At 44.0% G+C, this 17,020-nt stretch overlaps 1 protein-coding gene across 1 annotated transcript in view; it reads right to left on the reverse strand.

Moving 5' to 3' along the window:
- Positions 1 to 13,936: 13,936 nt before the first annotated feature.
- LOC120916357 (excitatory amino acid transporter 1-like) overlaps positions 13,937 to 17,020 on the reverse strand; it is an 86,521-nt gene continuing 83,437 nt past the window's right edge. Inside the window, exon 10 of the mRNA XM_040327277.1 lies at positions 13,937 to 15,637. Within this exon, the coding sequence (XP_040183211.1) occupies positions 15,439 to 15,637 (199 nt within the window). The 3' untranslated portion in view covers positions 13,937 to 15,438. The remainder of the gene's footprint in view (positions 15,638 to 17,020) is intronic.

The following is a 17,020-nucleotide window of genomic DNA, read 5'->3' on the forward strand; positions in this document are numbered from 1 at the left end:
GCAGAAAAATTGGGCCTTAGGCACTGGTGTTGGTGCCACAACACTGCAACCCCTCACAGATACTCTAGTTGGAGTGCAGGAATAAGCCCTGCTGCAAAGTATTGCATCAAAAATTCTAATTACCCGCCCCTGTTAAACAGGGGCTGAAAAATTGGGCCTTAGCCACGGGTGGCGGTGCCCAGAACCAAAAATGTTCTTACAAGCTATCAGCATGATCATTGAGGAGGAAAAGGATAGTCACTCAGCATAACAGAATAGTCACTCAGCATAGGCAGTCTTGAAGGGATCTGACATTTCCAAAAAAATATTCAGTTACATCAGCATCAGGTGCTTGGTAGCTGGTGGTGATCCAAGCCTGATTCATTTTTATGAAGGTCAGTCGATCGACCGAGTCGGTGGAGAGGCGCACCCTGTGATCGGTTACAAAGCCTCCAGCAGCACTGAATGTGCGTTTGAAAGAACGCCAGATGCAGGACAGGTCAGTAGCTCAATTGCATACTGTGCAAGCTCTGGCCAGTGATCCATCCTCAAGACCCAGTAAGCCAGAGGATTTTCGGTGTGAAAGGTGTCCAAGTCTGATCTTGCCCCTAGGTATTACCGCACCATGTAAAACAGACGCTGGCGATGGTTGCTGAAACTGGACATACCTTGGGGCTGCGGACTAAAAAATTGTCTGAACGCATCGGTCAGACGGCCACCTTCTCCACTTCTTTGACTGACCAAAGCCTCAGCAACACGTTGTCCAGGACCAGCATTTTGTAACCTCCCAGTCTCTGGGAACACGTTGCGCAGACCTTTCTGCAAGGCCTCCCGAAGATGTTTCATCTTCTGCTCCCTCTGCCCCGGCAAGATAAGGTCCGCAACCTTACCCTTGTTACGTGGATCAAGGAGGGTTGCCAGCCAGTAATGATCCCTCTCCTTGATAGCATGAATACGAGGATCCTTCCGCAGGCTTTGCAGGATCAGGGAGGCCATACAGCGTAGGTTTGCTGAGGCATTCGCTGCAGAGTCCTCTGGGTCAGTGTTTCTCAACTCCAGTCCTCAAGGTGCACCAACAGGTCATGTTTTCAGGCTTTCCATTATTTTGCACAGGTGATTTGATCAGTTTCACTGCCTTGGTAATTACCACAGCCATTTAATCTGAGGGAAATCCTGAAAACATGACCTGTTGGGGCGCCTCGAGGACTGGAGTTGAGAAACACTGCTCTGGGTCACTGAGAACGTCAGGATCCGTAGCCTCCTCGTCCCAGCCACGTACAAGTCTATGGGTTTCTTGAGACTGCAATTGATCCCTTGAAGACTGCTGGTGATGCCGAGTGCTAGGCTCCACCTCCATGCTGACACAATCCTCCTCGTCTTCTTCCTGTGTGATAGGCGGGCAAGCAGGAACACTGTCTGGATAAAGGGGGCCTTGAGAGGTAAGGAAGTCCTCCTTCCTCCCTCTTTTCTGCCTCAAGGGCCCTGTCCATTATTCCACGCAGCGCATACTCAAACAGGTGGATAAGTGGGTCAGTGTCACTGATGCATGCACTGTCACTGCTCACCATCCTCGTGGCCTCCTCAAATGGTGACAGGACAGTGCATGCATCCCTGATCATGGCCCACTGGCGTGGGGGAAAAAAAACAACCTCCCCTGACCCAGTTCTGCTGCCATATTGGCACAGGTACTCATTGATGGCCCTCTGCTGCGTGTGCAGCTGCTGCAGCATGGCCAACGTAGAGTTCCACCTGGTGGGTATGTCACAGATTAGGCGGTTCTTGGGCAGGTTGTATTCATTATGGAGGTCTGCCAGCTGAGCACTGGCATTATACGACCGTCGGAAATGCACACAGAGTTTCCTGGCCTGCTTCAGGACATCCTGTAAGCCCGGGTACCTGCCCAAGAACCGCTACACCACCAAGTTAAGGACATGAGCAAAACAGGGCACATGGGTCAGTTTTCCCTGTCAGAGGGCGGAGAGGAGGTTGGTGCCATTGCTGCAAACCACCATTCCTGGCTTAAGCTGGCGTGGCATCAACCACCTCTGAGCCTGCCCCTGCAGAGCTGACAGAACCTCTGGCACAGTGTGGCTCCTGTCCCCCAAGCACACCAGCTCAAGCACCGCATGGCATCTCTTTGCCTGTGTAGCCCCCTTGAATGCCTATGGAGAACCGCTGGTTCCGAGGACACATCAGCACAGGAAGAGGCCACAGAGGAAGAAGAGGGGGGGGTGGAGGAGAGAGGTGTGTCACAACCAGTAGTAGCATTTTAGAGGCGTGGTGGCGGAACAACCTCCAACACTACTGTACCTTGTCCTGCATCCTTCCCAGCTGCCAGCAGAATCACCCAATGCGCTGTGAAAGATGGGTAACGTCCCTGTCCATGCCTGCTGGACCATGAGTCAGTGGTAATATCCATCTTACCACTGACGCCCTGTCCAGCGAGGCATGGACATTGCCTTCCACATGCCGGTAAAGAGCCGGAATCGCCTTCCGTGAGAAAAAGTGGCGTTTGGGAACTTGCCACTGAGGTATCGCACATTTCACAAACTCACGGAAGGGGGCAGAATCTATCAACTGAAAAGGCAGCAGTTGGAAGTGCTAGCAATTTAGCTAAGATAGCATTCAACCGCTGAGCATGTGGATGGCTCGGAGAGAACTTCTTTCGGGGGAGCAGATAAGACAGGGAAGTTTGCCTGGTACACTCTGACGTCGGTGTACTGATAGTAGACTGCCCACAAGTACTTGGCTGTGACACACCTAATTCTACACCCTCAGTCCTATCAGTGCAGGCTTCAGAGAGGACTGAGGGTATAGTGGGGTTGGAGATCCCAGCTGATGAGGAGCAAGGAGAGGTCTGCTTTGTTCTTTGGTGTGGGTCTTTGAGGTACGCTTGCCAACGAACTGCATGGCAGGTCGACATGTGTCTGGTCAAGCATGTGGTGCCCAAGCGGGTGATATTTTGGCCACGTGAGATACGCTTAAGACATATGTTGCAAATAGCAGCAGTGCAATCTGATGCACTCGTCTCAAAAAAGCCCCACACCAAAGAACTTTTGGAATAACGCTGAGAGACCGCAGCGCCCTGGACATGCGTAGTTCTGTGTTGTAATGCAGTGGTGTGCTGCCCTTAAGCTGTCCCCTGGAGAGCTTCCTGGTTGGAGATGTGCCTCCTCCTCCTCTCCTATCAGGCACCCATGTGGAGTCAGTGACATCATCCCCTCCCTCCTTCCCCATCACTGGAGCAAATCTGGCAGTATGCTGCAGCTGGGGGAACATGACTGCCAGATTGCTGTCCTTCTTGGGCACCCCCTATCTCTGGGCTCACGTTACTCCCTTTCTCTAGCTGTGTACCATCATCGGAGCCTTCAAAACGATGCGCATCCTCCTGCAGCATGTACCCAACACTGTGGTCAAACAGTTCGGGGGACTCCTCAGGAGGACATGGTGGGGCTAGGGTAGGAGTGACTGATGACATTGAGCAGAGGCCACGTTGGCAGCTGATTTGCCAGACAAAGTACCCTGAGCCTGGGTGAAAGAGGATGAAGACGGATTGGTCATCCACTCTACCAAGTCTTCGGCATGTTGCGGCTCAACACGGCCAGCTGCCCGAAAAAAAAAGGACGAGTATGTCCCACGGCAACGTGCTGATGAGGATGCACCGTGTCCACGACCAGCACTGTTGCCTCTAGACGCAGAGCCTGCTTGCCCTCTTTTATTGGCTTGTGACTCTGCCTCTCCTTGTTGTCCTTACAGACATACTACATACGTGCAGATCCCCTGCCTGTGGTATTAATATGAGCAGATCCCTGCCTGTAGGAACTAATATGAGAACACCAGCAAATCTATTGACGTAGCTTTAGGTGCACACTGTGCAGAGGACACAGACAGTACACCAAGTGAAAATACTGCAGCTAGCACAATCACCTGCCTGTCTGTCCGTATATTAGGAAGAGCAGATCTAGCTAAACTCAATACAATGTATAAATATATATATATATATATATATATACACATATATATATACACACACACGCACATACACACAACACCTGGGATGCATATATATCCTCTACACACTGTAACTCTAACTGACTAGCCTGCCTGCCTGCCTGCTCTATCTAACTAAAAAAAAATGACACTCTCTCTCTCTGTAACCACCGCAACACACTACACAAGGCCGACTTCCAGGCAGCCTTATATAGTGTGGGGCGTGTACTAAACCCCCTGAGCCATAATTGGCCAAAGCCACCCTGGCTTTGGCCAATTATGGCTCTCCGTTTTTTGCAAGCTGTGATTGGCCAAGCATGCGGGTCATAGGGCATGCTTGGCCAATCATCAGCCAGCAATGCACTGCAATGCCGCAGTGAATTATATGCCGTGACACGCCACTCGAATTTGGTGCGAACGGCCCATAACGTTCGTTATTTGACGAACGGTCAAACATAAGATGTTCGAGTCGAACATGAGTTTGACTCGAACACGAAGCTCATCCCTATTAAGTCATTAGGTGAGTTTATTTTTCATTTATTTATATATATATATATATATATATATATATATATATATATATATATATATATATATAAATAAATAAAAATAAGGGCAGTTGCTGTGGAGTGTTGCAGGTTAAAGCCAGACTGCAAGGGGTTGAGAAAGTTATTAGTGAGGCAGCAGCTCAGACTATTGTAGGCTAGATGGTGTAGGATTATGCAGGTAAATGGGTCTTGGGTTGTTCAGGCTGGTGAGATCCAGTGAGGGCTTTTGAGGTATGGGCATGATCAGTATAGGTTTTAGAGGGGAAGGGAAGATGCCAATAGAGAGAGAGGTTGAAGATGTGATTAAGAGCATTGAATAGAGAAAGCGGATAATTATAAAGGTTACAGTTGGTATGGTGGGTGTCAGAAAAGTTGAGCAATGTACTCTTTGACAGGGTCAAAAGATGGAAGCATTGAAAGTGGTGGTAAAGATATTGTTAATTGGTGGAGATGACTGGGCACTGGTGATCTTGTCATGAACTGAATCTTAACCCCTTTGATCTTCTTGATGAAAAAAAGAGTACTTTGTCAAATACTGTATACAATGATGGCCTTAAAGGGGTTCTAAAAGTTTGTTTTTTTATTTTCTAAATAGATTCCTTTAACCACTTAAGCCACTGGACCATTATGCAGCAAAAGGACCTGGCCCTTTTTGCAATTTGGCACCGTGTCGCTTTAACTGACAATTGCGCGGTCGTGCGGTGTGGCTCCCAAACAAAATTGGCGTCATTTTTTTCCCCACAACTAGAGCTTTCTTTTGGTGGTATTTGATCACCTCCTGCGGTTTTTATTTTTTGCGCTATAAACAAAAATAGAGTGACAATTTTGAAAAAAATTCAATATGTTTTACTTTTTCCTATAATAAATATCCCCAAAAAAGATATACATTTTTTTTTTCCTCAGTTTAGGGCGATACGTATTCTTCTACATATTTTTGGTAAAAAAAAAAATCACAATAAGCGTTTATTGATTGGTTTGCACAAAATTTATAGCGTCAACCAAATAGGGGATAGTTTTATTGCATTTTTATTAATATTTTTTCTAGTTATGGCAGCGGTCAACGATTTTTATCGTGACTGCGACATTATGGCGGACACATCGGGCACTTTTGACACTATTTTGGGACCATTGTAATTTTTACAACGAACTTTGCTATAAAAATGCACTGGTTACTGTAAAAATGACACTGGCAGTGAAGGCGTTAACCAGGAGGGGGCGCTGTAGGGGTTAAGTGTGCCCTAAGGGAGTGATTCTTACCGTGGGGGGACGTGGCTGTGCGTGTGACATCACTTGTCATCCTTCCCTATAACAGGGAACAGACGATCATTGACAGGCTCACTAGGAAGCACGGGAGAGGTTTGTTTACACTTATCTCTCCCCGTTCTTCCTCTCTGTGACCCGATCAAGGGACACTGGCGGCGATCGGTCAGCTGTTCCCGCGGGGACGGTCACAGAGAAGAGGACCGGGTGGCGAGCTTGCCGGAGGCAGCGCACTCGCGACCCACTGCTGGGATCTTAAAGGGGACGTACATGTACGCCCTTGTGCCCAACCGTCCCATTTTTTCTAAATATAGCGTCGTGCAGCGGTCCTCGAACGGTTAAGCTAGTGCATTGTTGGTTCACTTACCTTTTCCTTCGATTTCCCTTCTAAATGTGTTTTTTTCTTTGTCTGAATTTCTCACTTCCTGTTTCTCCCCAGTAAGCTTGCTCCCATCATCTGAGGCGTTCTGTCTGGGGGTTAGTCAGCGTGCACACCCCCTCTCTTGGTACTACATCCCTGCAGGGAGACGCTGTGAACACATTTAGAAAATAAAAAAACAAACCTTTACAACCCCTTTTAACTTCAAAGCTAACCTTGGAATTTGAGCTTGTACAGGTCACACAATCTCTTCAGTAGCCATGGAAAAACTTGCATGTAATGCCGCGTACACACGACCATTTTTAATGGTCTAGAAAAAACAAAGTATTTTTCAACCCGATTATTGTTAAACCGGCCTTGCCTACACACGATCGTGAAAAAAAAATGCTCTTGCAAAGCGTGGTGACGTACAACGCGTACGACGGCACTATAAAGGGGAAGTTCCATTCGGATGGCGCCACCCTTGGGGCTGCTTTTGCTGATTTTGTGTTAGTAAAAGACGATTCACGCTTTTCAGTTTGTTACAGCGTGATGAATGGGCCATCTCCATTATGAATGCTAGTTTTACCAGAACGAGGGCATTTTTTACAACCCGAAAAACGGTCGTGTGTACGCGGCCTAAGACTTCCCTGGATTGTATTTTAGAGGAGAATTATGATGTATGGTTACAGAAACATCCGGCCCGGGTATAAAAAAAAAAAAAAAAAACATTAAGAATACAGGGCCAGATTCAGATACAATTACATTGCTCCACGGCAGCGTAACGTATCTGATTTACGTTACACCGCCGCAGGTTTACAGCGTAAGTGCCTGATTCTCAAAACTCTTACCTGTAAACTTGCGGCGGTGTAACGTAAATGCGCTCGGCGCAAGCCCGCCCAATTCAAATGGGGCGGGCACCATTTAAATTAGGCGCGTTCCCGCGCCGAACGTACTGCGCATGCTCCGTCTGGTAAATTACCCGACGTGCATTGCGCTAAATGACGTCGCACGGACGTCATTTGTTTAGACGTTAACGTAAATGGCGTCCAGTGCCATTCACGGACGACTTACGCAAACAACGTTTTTTTTTTTAATTTCGACGCGGGAACGACGGCCATACTTAACATGGCTTAGAACAACTAGGGCTCAGCCCTAATTGTACGCCGCGTAACTCGACGGAAACGACGTAAAGGTAGATCGACGGGCAGCGCGGACGTTCGGGAATCGCCGTAACTAGTCATTTGCATATTCTACGCCGACCGCAATGGCCTCGCCACCTAGCGGCCAGCCTAGAATTGCATCCTTAAGATCCGACAGTGTAATTCAATTACACCTGTCGGATCTTAGGGCTAGCTTTGCGTAACTAATTCTATGAATCAGTCACATAGTTAGGACGGCCGTAACACAGAGATACGACGGTGTATCAGGAAATACGCCGTTGTATCTCTTCTGTGAATCTGGCCCACAGTGCCTTGAAAAAGTATTCATACCCCCTTGACATTCTCCAAATTTTTGTCATGTTTCAGCAAAAAATGTAATGTTTTTTTTTTGTAATTCTATGTGATAGACCAACACAAAGTGGCACTATTGTGAAGTGAAAGGAAAATGATTAATGGTTTTCAAATTTATTTACAAATAAATATCTGAAAAGTGGCGTGCATTTGTATTCAACCCCACCTGAGTCAATACTTTGTGGAACCATTCTTTTGCCCATTCTTCTTTGCAAAATAGCTTAAGCTCTGTCAGATTGAATGTAGAGCGTCTGTGAACAGCAATTTAAGTCTTGCCACAGACTCTTAATTGGATTTAGGTCTGGACTTTGACTGGGCCATTCTGATTCATGAATATGCTCTTATCTAAACCATTCAATTGTAGCTCTGGCTGTATGTTTAGGGTGGTTGTTCTGCTGCAAGGGTGAACCTTATTCCCAGTCTCAAGTCTTTTGCAGACTCTTAACAGGTCTTCTTCTAAGATTTCCCTGTATTTGGCTCCGTCCATCTTCCCATCAACTCTGACCAGCTTCCCCGTCCCTGCTGAAGAAAAGCCTACCCACAACATGATGATGCCACCACCATGTTTCACGGTGGGGATGTGTGTTCAGGGTGATGTGCAGTGTTAGTTTTCTGCCACACAAAACGTTTTGCTTTTAGGCCAACAAGTTAAAGTTTGGTCTCATCTGACCAGAGCACCTTCTTCCACATATTTGCTGTGTCCCTCACATGGCTTCTCGCAAACTGCAAGCAGGACTTTTTATGGCTTTCTTTCAACAATGGCTTTCTTCTTGCCACTCTTCCATAGAGGCCAGATTTGTGGAGTGCACAATAGTGGACAGATTCTCCCACTGGAGCTAGGAGGGAAGCTGAATCCCAACCAGGCCGTCAGACGGGCTATAAGGAATGATAGATGGAGAGCCTCCCTGTGGATAAATCCTAATAATTCCCAAGTCATTAACGTGCAGGGGGGGGGCACTGACTCCTCGGCTCCCTCCCTACTCTAAGGGCAGCTGTTCCTCGCAAACCCATCGGTCCCATATCTTGGGTATTTTTTTTAGGGCAGTTACGGCCCAAGTAGTTTATACAGTGGGAGGGTGTTGTTTATGAGTGTTTGCCATTGCTGTGTTGTCAGGGGGGGGTGACCCCTTCCATTGGAGCACGATTGTCTTACTAGCATAAAAGGCTGCATGGAACACATACATTTACGTTTTTGGTTGTAACATGAAGACATTTAATAGCCACAAAGAGAGTACTTGGGAGTAGTATTAACCACTTAACCCCCAGACCATATTGCTGGTTAAAGACCAGAGCACTTTTTGCGATTTGGCACTGCGTCGCTTTAACTGACAATTGCGCGGTTGTGCGACGTGGCTCCCAAACAAAACAATTTTTTCACACAAATAGAGCTTTCTTTTGGGGGTATTTGATCACCTCTGCGGTCTTTAGTTTTTTTGCTATAAACAAAAATAGAGCGACAATTTTTTAAAAAATTAATATTTTTTACTTTTTGCTATAATAAATATCCCCCAAAAATATATTAAAAAAAACAATTTTTTTCCTCAGTTTAGGCGTATTCTTCTACATATTTTTCGTAAAAAGAAATCGCAATAAACGTTTGATTGGTTTGCGCAAAAGTTATAGCGTTCACAAAATAGGGGGTAGTTTTATGGCATTTTTATTAATATTTTTTTTTTTTACTAGTAATGGTGGCGATCAGCGATTTTTTTTTTCGGTACTGCGACATTATGGCGGACACTTGACACATTTTTGGGACCATTGGCATTTTTATAGCGATCAGTGCTATAAAAATGCATTGGATTACTATAAAAATGCCACTGGCAGGGAAGGGGTTAACACTAGGGGGCGGGGAAGGGGTTAAGTATGTTCTAACTGTAGGGGGGGTGGCCTCATTAGGGGAAATGACTGATCGCTGTTCATACATTGGATATCAGGCATTTCTCCCCTGACAGGACCAGCAGCTGTGTGTTTACAACGAGCAATCTCGGGTGCCCGGCGGCGATCGCGCCCGCCGGGCATGCGCACGGGAGTCAGGGACGAGCGGGTGGCCGCTTAGAGAGCCTAGTGGCCGCTTAGAGAGCCAACGTTATAGTACGGGCTCTCGCGCAGGGAAGCTGACCTGCCGCCGTAGAACTGCGGCGGCTGGTCGGCAAGTAGTTAAGTAGAAGTGTCTCATGATATATGAAAAATATTTTTTTACAAAATTGGCAGTCTTTTTTGTTCATAGCGCAAAAATTTAAAAAACGCAGTGGTGATGAAATTCCACCCAAAAGAAAGTTCTATTTGTGGGAAAAAATTACATATTTTATTTGGGTACTGTGTCGCACCACTGTTCAACTGTCAGTTAAAGTAAGGCAGTGCCATATCACAAAAAATGGCCTGGTCATGAAGTCTACCGGAGGTCAAGTGGTTAATAAATAAACGTCTGTTCACTGTTATAGGGAACGACGATCAGTGATGTCACACGTCCAGCCATGCCCCCCTACAGTAAGAATCACTCCCTTAGGGCACACTTCACCCCTTAGCGCTCCCCCCTAGTGGTTAACCCCTTCACTGCTATTGTAATTTTCACAGTAATCCGTGCATTTTTATAGCACTTTTCGCTGTAAAAATTACAATGGTCCCAAAAATGTGTCAAAAGTGTCCGATGTGTCCACCACAATGTTGCAGTCATGAAAAAAAAAAAATCGCTGATCGCCGCCATTATTATTAAAAAAATATATATATTAATTAAAATGCCATAAAACTATCCCTTATTTTGTAAACGCTATAACTTGCACAAACCAATCAAACGCTTAGAGCAGTTGGTGTAGTGGAAGCGCTACAGTCTAGCAGCCAGAAGGTCCGCAGGTCGCAAGTTCAAATCCCGGCCATGGCTGGATGGAGTTTGCATGTTCTCCTTGCTCTGCGTGGGTTTCCTCCGAGTACTTCGGTTTCCACCACACATAATAAAGACATGCTGTTAGGTGTAATTGGTTAGTTGTACGGCATAGTGAATAATGTTGTATGAGTAACGGATAGTGGCAAGGCGTGATGATTAGTGGCACCGCATAAATGGGTAGCTGTAATAATTGGGGTGTAGTGATAGGAGAAAAAGCATTGCAACAACTGGCAGACTTGGGCAACTGGCACTTGTTGCAGTGCTAATTAAAAAAAAAAAAAAAAAAAAAAGTGATCACAAGGTACAAAGCCACCCTCATTGGCTCTGTGCATTTTGCCTGTGATCTGCACTGTTCAATCACAGGACTTTGGGTGGGCAGATGAGTGCAGTTCTGAGAGGACATACAGGCATGTCCACTTAGAACAAAAAATATGCAGACCAGCCATTTCAATTGTAGCAGCCAGTCCTAAAGTGATTTAAATACTTTTTTATTCCCAAGTTGAAATGAGTCATATTGTAGTGGTGCTGTTGTATTTAGGCCAAGGTGAGCTCTGAGCTCTCCTGACGCAAATAGCGAAACGCGTAGAGGCTGTCTGGACACACACATAGAGGGTGCAGCACACCAGCACGCACGGACCCCTTGTAGCAACACATGCGGAGAAAAGCGAGGCACGCACACCTTCTAGGACGCCATTTAAATGCTGGTCAGCGGCTTTTAACGGTTGACACTGCCAAAGACACTCAGTGCCGGTCAGAGGCACTTTATATTGATTTAAGGATACCTTGTAAAAGGGAAAAGGAGGTAACACCCACTGACGGACAAAGAAAATACACCACTTTGGAGCCTAATAATATCTGGGGTCTGGTGAGTGTTGATTTTAACCATTGGTGATGGTGGCACATCTTTGTCGGGTGGAAGAGATAGCGGCACTTTTCTGTATACAGCACTACCAACACTGAACCTTTTGTTTGCTGGAACCCATTGTATAAGAGCAAGATTGCCTGTCATTGGACTATTTTTAGTGCAGCTAGCACATTGCACATTCTACTGGTTGTTTGATAACTATTTTATATATTTTTTTGACATTTTTTGGGAGTATCTGTTTCCAATATCAGTTATTGGACAATTCACGGTGCAGTTGGCACATTGCACATTGTGTTTTTATATATATATATATATATATATATATATATATATATATATATATATATATATATATATACACACACACTATTTTCTGTATTGTTTTCACTATTTAGCTGGCTTGTAGTAGTAACAACAGCCATTTTCTCACAGGAGCACTGTGGCATATTGATTGATGTGTATGCCGATACACTAATTCAGATCTGTGATTCAAGTTTAAAATTACTGTGTCACATTTGCATGATATAAATTTAATTTATATATTTTCATAGATTGTTTGTATTTAGGTTATCCACACTTAAGTTTTTACAAGCTTTTAGGCGCGTTTACAGGCTGCTACACAAAAAGTTTTTTCCTACTTAAAGCGGATGTCCGCTGAAAAAAATATATATTAAAAGCCAGCAGCTACAAATACTGCAGCTGCTGACTTTTAATATTAGGACACTTACCTGTCCTGGAGTCCAGCGCCGTCTGCAGCAATGGACGAGCGATCACTCGTCACTCTGCTGCCCCCGCCATCTTTGGTGAGGGAATCAGGCAGTGAAGCCGGAATGCTTCACTTCCTGGTTCCCTCACCAAAGATGGCGGGGGCAGCAGAGTGACGAGTGATGCGGCTTCACTGCCCGGTTCCCTACGGCGCATGCACGAGTCGCTAAAACATTTATATAACATATTTTAAGTTTGCTTAGAACATACATACACATTTTTTTTACACCATCTCTTCTGTAGTAAAACTTGTCGATGGGAATGGGCGGTTAAATTTATATTTTATCTAGCATAGAACGCAACATAAAATGGCATAGCTGTTCGGTATTTTACTTAATAGTATTACTGTAATCCACATAATAAAACAAGCAAAAAATACATAGGTATTGCACAAATATACAATAATGTTTGTGTACTGCATTAGTCTTTCATCCACTACTACTTGATCAGTGATACTAAGAATCTATATACCGGTACATCCACTTTTATAATACTGAAAAACAAAATACCCACATTAATATAAAGAAAAATATGACTTCATAATCATAAAATCATTGTACAAAGCAAATTCACATAATTAAAACGCCAATGACAAATTACCAGGTAACAGAATTATCATCAATCACTCTTAGCAGCAAAATATCTAAACCACTATTCCATTTTACAAAATCCTTTGATGTGATATTCACAAATTATTTCTGGCAATATACAATATGCACAAAACGTGTCTCATACAAAGGATTTCCATCCCATATAAAATAAAACGCAGTTTTATAATGTATAGCTATAAAAATTGCAGGGACTGTATGAAATTAAACTTTTCTCTTGTTTATTTTCTGCAGAAAATCCTTGCAAGTCACTGGATGATTCATGGGGGAAAAAAATAGGGTGTTGACCATACCCAGATAAACTGTCTATACTAAGCTGCCCAATATATAATAAACTGGCTTAAGCTTGCTAGTTAAAACGATGAAGTTAAAAAGCTATGGTCTCAACTTTTGTGTAGAACAGTAAGGTCTACGCAAGTTCTTACATCTTCCATAAACATGGCTTAATGTAGCAACTTTCCATATTTTACCTGACTAAAGTTGGTCATCTAGCTCTGAAAACTATAAATTATTAAAAAAGAAAATTTCACCAGTTTCCAAGCATTATGTGAATTAGTTTAAGGATTATAGTAATGAGAAGTATATTACATTCTATGCTAATAAAAGTAATTAAAAAAGTCTAAAATTCCATTATTAGGCCCCGTACACACGAGAGGATCCATCCGCTGAAAAATCTCAGCGGATCGGTTTCAGCGGATAGATCCCCTGGTGTGTACGTTCCAGCGGATATTTATCCGCGGATATTTCCGATTTCCAGCAGATAAAAATTTGTAAGCATGCTAACAAATCTATCCACTGGAATCAACTCCAGCGGATCGATCCGGTGGTCTGTACAGACTCACCGGATCGATCCGTCCGAACCCGTCCCTCGCATGCGTCGTAATGATTCGACGCATGCGTGGATTTCCTTATATGACAGCGTCGCGCATGTCGCCGCGTCATCATCGCGGCAACGGCGCGACACGTCACCGCGGTTGAATTCCGCGCAGATTTGGATCCGATGGTGAGTACATGCCAACGGATCCAAATCCGCCAGAGGATTTATCCGCGGATACGGTCCGGAGGACCGTATCCGCGAATCAATCCTATCGTGTGTACGGGGCCTTAGCCAGTCTCGTACTGTGATGGTTGGTGGATCTCCAGATGATAAGCATAGTTCCAGTGTGTCTTTTTTTTGGCAGCATCTCTACTTTGCAATATATACACAGACAAGCTCTTGTAAACCACATTTTCTAAACAGACTCACATTTTTTCTCTCAACCTTTTTACTGATTTTCCTTTTTTTGGGGAAATGTCTGTATGTAACGCCGTAAACATATCTGGAAACTTTATTAAAGAAGATAATATTACAAAGTGTTAACAACCAGCTTTAAAAAAAAAAAAACTCAATAGAGAACCCATTACTAAATCAACAAGTTGTCAACTCCTACATCTTCAACATTTTGTGGTTGTTTAGGGATGGGCACTAAAATTCTTTCAAATATATTCCAACTTTTTAAAAATGTGTATAGGAAGGTAGTACATATTTATAATAAGTAACATGATAGTAAATACATTGTCGAGAAAAGTATTACTAGCACCATGACATGGAAAGGATTATTACGTATAAGGATAGGACTTTAATCAGGTTTTTGATTAACCACTAAAATGTACTACATGCCCTAAATACGCTGGATTTAAAATAAAAAAAGCACAGAAACCTACAAAAACACCAATAAGTTGAAATCTGGTTGATGCAGGTTACTATTTATACAAATGCGGTTTCCTGCCTTTAAAAAAAAAAAACGCCTACAAGTAAACAAATATACGTTGGCTTAAAACAGGTTTCATACTTGTAAATAGTATTTTAAAAATATATACAGGTTTCACATATAGTTAGACTTTTCTCCTCTACAGCTCCAGGAATTATTTAGTTCCCTCTACTTCACCAATATTTTATGTGATTAGCTTATGTAACTAAAACAACAGATGATATCTGTTTAGGTCAAGTATAACAGGATCTCGTTCTATTCCTACCCTTACAGAGGGCTTGGCTAATGGATCAGTTTATGCCAGAAGTTGCTAGAAAAAAAAAATATCTGGTTCAATAAATGGAAAGTACTAAACCACCTCCATATGAATAAAATATTTTAGAACCCAAAAGCACCTGACATCTATAGTACATACTGCAAGAATTAGCAATGAGTGGTATTCCTTTGGTCATTTAGAAAGAATTATAGAGAGATGGCTATATCTTAAGTTCATGAAGGAAAGGGATGGCATACACAACTTCTGTCCAAAGGATCAGTTATCAACATTGAATGTTCTTCTCTAAGGCTGAAGATCTTCAAGTACGATTAATTATGGCTTTCAATAGTACCTTGATATAAGCACCTATTTTTATGCAAACTTCCATAATTAATGATCCCAGTTACAAAACTCAGCCTGTAGATTTTTATCAGTTATGGTACTGGGCATCAAAAAAGTGGGGGGTGTCAAGACACCTCATACAAAATTGTCTGTCCTCTTGATCCTCACATACACTCATACATTGATGTGTCCTGTGGCATTTTCAGAATATTGATGAAGACATTCTCCAAAGCGGTCCATGGAAACTAAAAATTACGAATAGAGGTAAGTCCAGTTCACATAGGAAGCATGGGAATGACATGATGGCCAGAATTGTGCCATTCACATGCATGTTTCACTGCTGGGGTGTTTCTGGATGTCATTCTCTGTGTAAATAAGTTGATAGGATTTTTCACTCTCCTCTAGAACAGAGTTTCCTAGCTCAGCATCTTGTTTTTGCAGTTCATGTCTAGAAAGATGTTCAACAATGCCAGCTCCTAAAGAATCTCCTAAGACATTGGTGGTTGTTCGGAGGCGATCCCTAGAAAACATAACAGAAATAACATTTATGGAAGTGCAGTGTACACACCAAATTAAATCCGTTACCTTTTTCTGGCAGAGAAAATTGAGTACCGTCTGTCAAGCCTCGTACACACGATGGGAAAACTGTGAGGAGAGCTTTTGGCCTGGAATCCCGGCCGTGTGTATGCTCCTCGCAGTTTTCTGACGGGAAAACTGCCCAAAAAAACGCCAAAAAAAAGAACCAGTTCTCTTTTTTTCCCGCCGGGAAATCCAGCGGACTTTTGTCCGGCGGTTTTGGACAGTTTTCCTATGAGAAAACTGCAATGGAGCATACACACGCCTGAGAATCCCAGCCAAAGCTCCATCACAGTTTTCCTTTTGGGAAAACTGATCGTGTGTAGGGGAAAGACTGAACCAAGCAGGTTCTCAGGTTTTCCTCTGGATTTCCGACGAAAACTTTTCCCGTCGGAAATCCCGTATGTGTGTACGAGGCATGATACTTTTTTTATTTGCACTAACATATAATTTTTCATCGACGAGCTTTCGGGGTATGTCCCCTTCTTCAAGGTCCAAGCAGTACTGATTCACAAAAGTTTTAGCAGAATGTGAAATGTTAAAACATTGTCTCCATTGGGGTGCTTTTGTCACCTGGCCACAGGTGACCTGACAGTTTGATCAGCCATGGACCCGACAGACGCGCCGCTTCCCGCAGACGATTCATTGCAGGGCATAGCCCGCAGACTTGAAACTCAGGAATCAAATCAGACTCAGGTGATGCGATTCCTTCAGGATCTGGCTTCTCGATTTGAACAGGTTCAGGCCTCCTTAGGACCCCCAGTTCAACAACCTCAAGTACAACCAGCGGCTGCGCCTATCGCACCAGTCGCAGTGTCACACTCACTAAAACTGCCAGCTCCGTCCCGTTTCTCTGGGACTCTAAGGCCTGCAGGGGGTTCCTTAGCCAATGCACTATTCATTTTGAGCTCCAGCCCCAAAACTTTCTGTCCGATCGGGCAAAGGTAGCCTATATCATTTCCCTCCTCTCCGGTGAAGCTTTAGCCTGGGCAGCCCCTCTGTGGGAACTGAATGATCCAGTGGTTTCTAGCCTGTCTGACTTCTTGAAACTTTTTCGGAATATCTTTGAAGAACCAGGTCGTGTCTCTTCAGTAGGGATGAGCCGAACACCCCCCCCCCCCCCCCCGTTTGGTACGGACCTTTAGAACCCCATTGAAGTCTATGGGACTCAAACATTCGAATTAAAAAATTCAAATTTTAAAGCCTAATATGCATGTTATTGTCATAAAACGGGTTTGAGAACCCGGGTCTTGCCCCAGGGAACATGTATCAATGTAAAAAAAAGTTTTAAAAACGTTCGTTTTTTCTGGAGCAGTGATTTTAATGA

Source organism: Rana temporaria, chromosome 1, assembly GCF_905171775.1.
Source record: "Rana temporaria chromosome 1, aRanTem1.1, whole genome shotgun sequence".
NCBI lineage: Eukaryota > Metazoa > Chordata > Amphibia > Anura > Ranidae > Rana > Rana temporaria.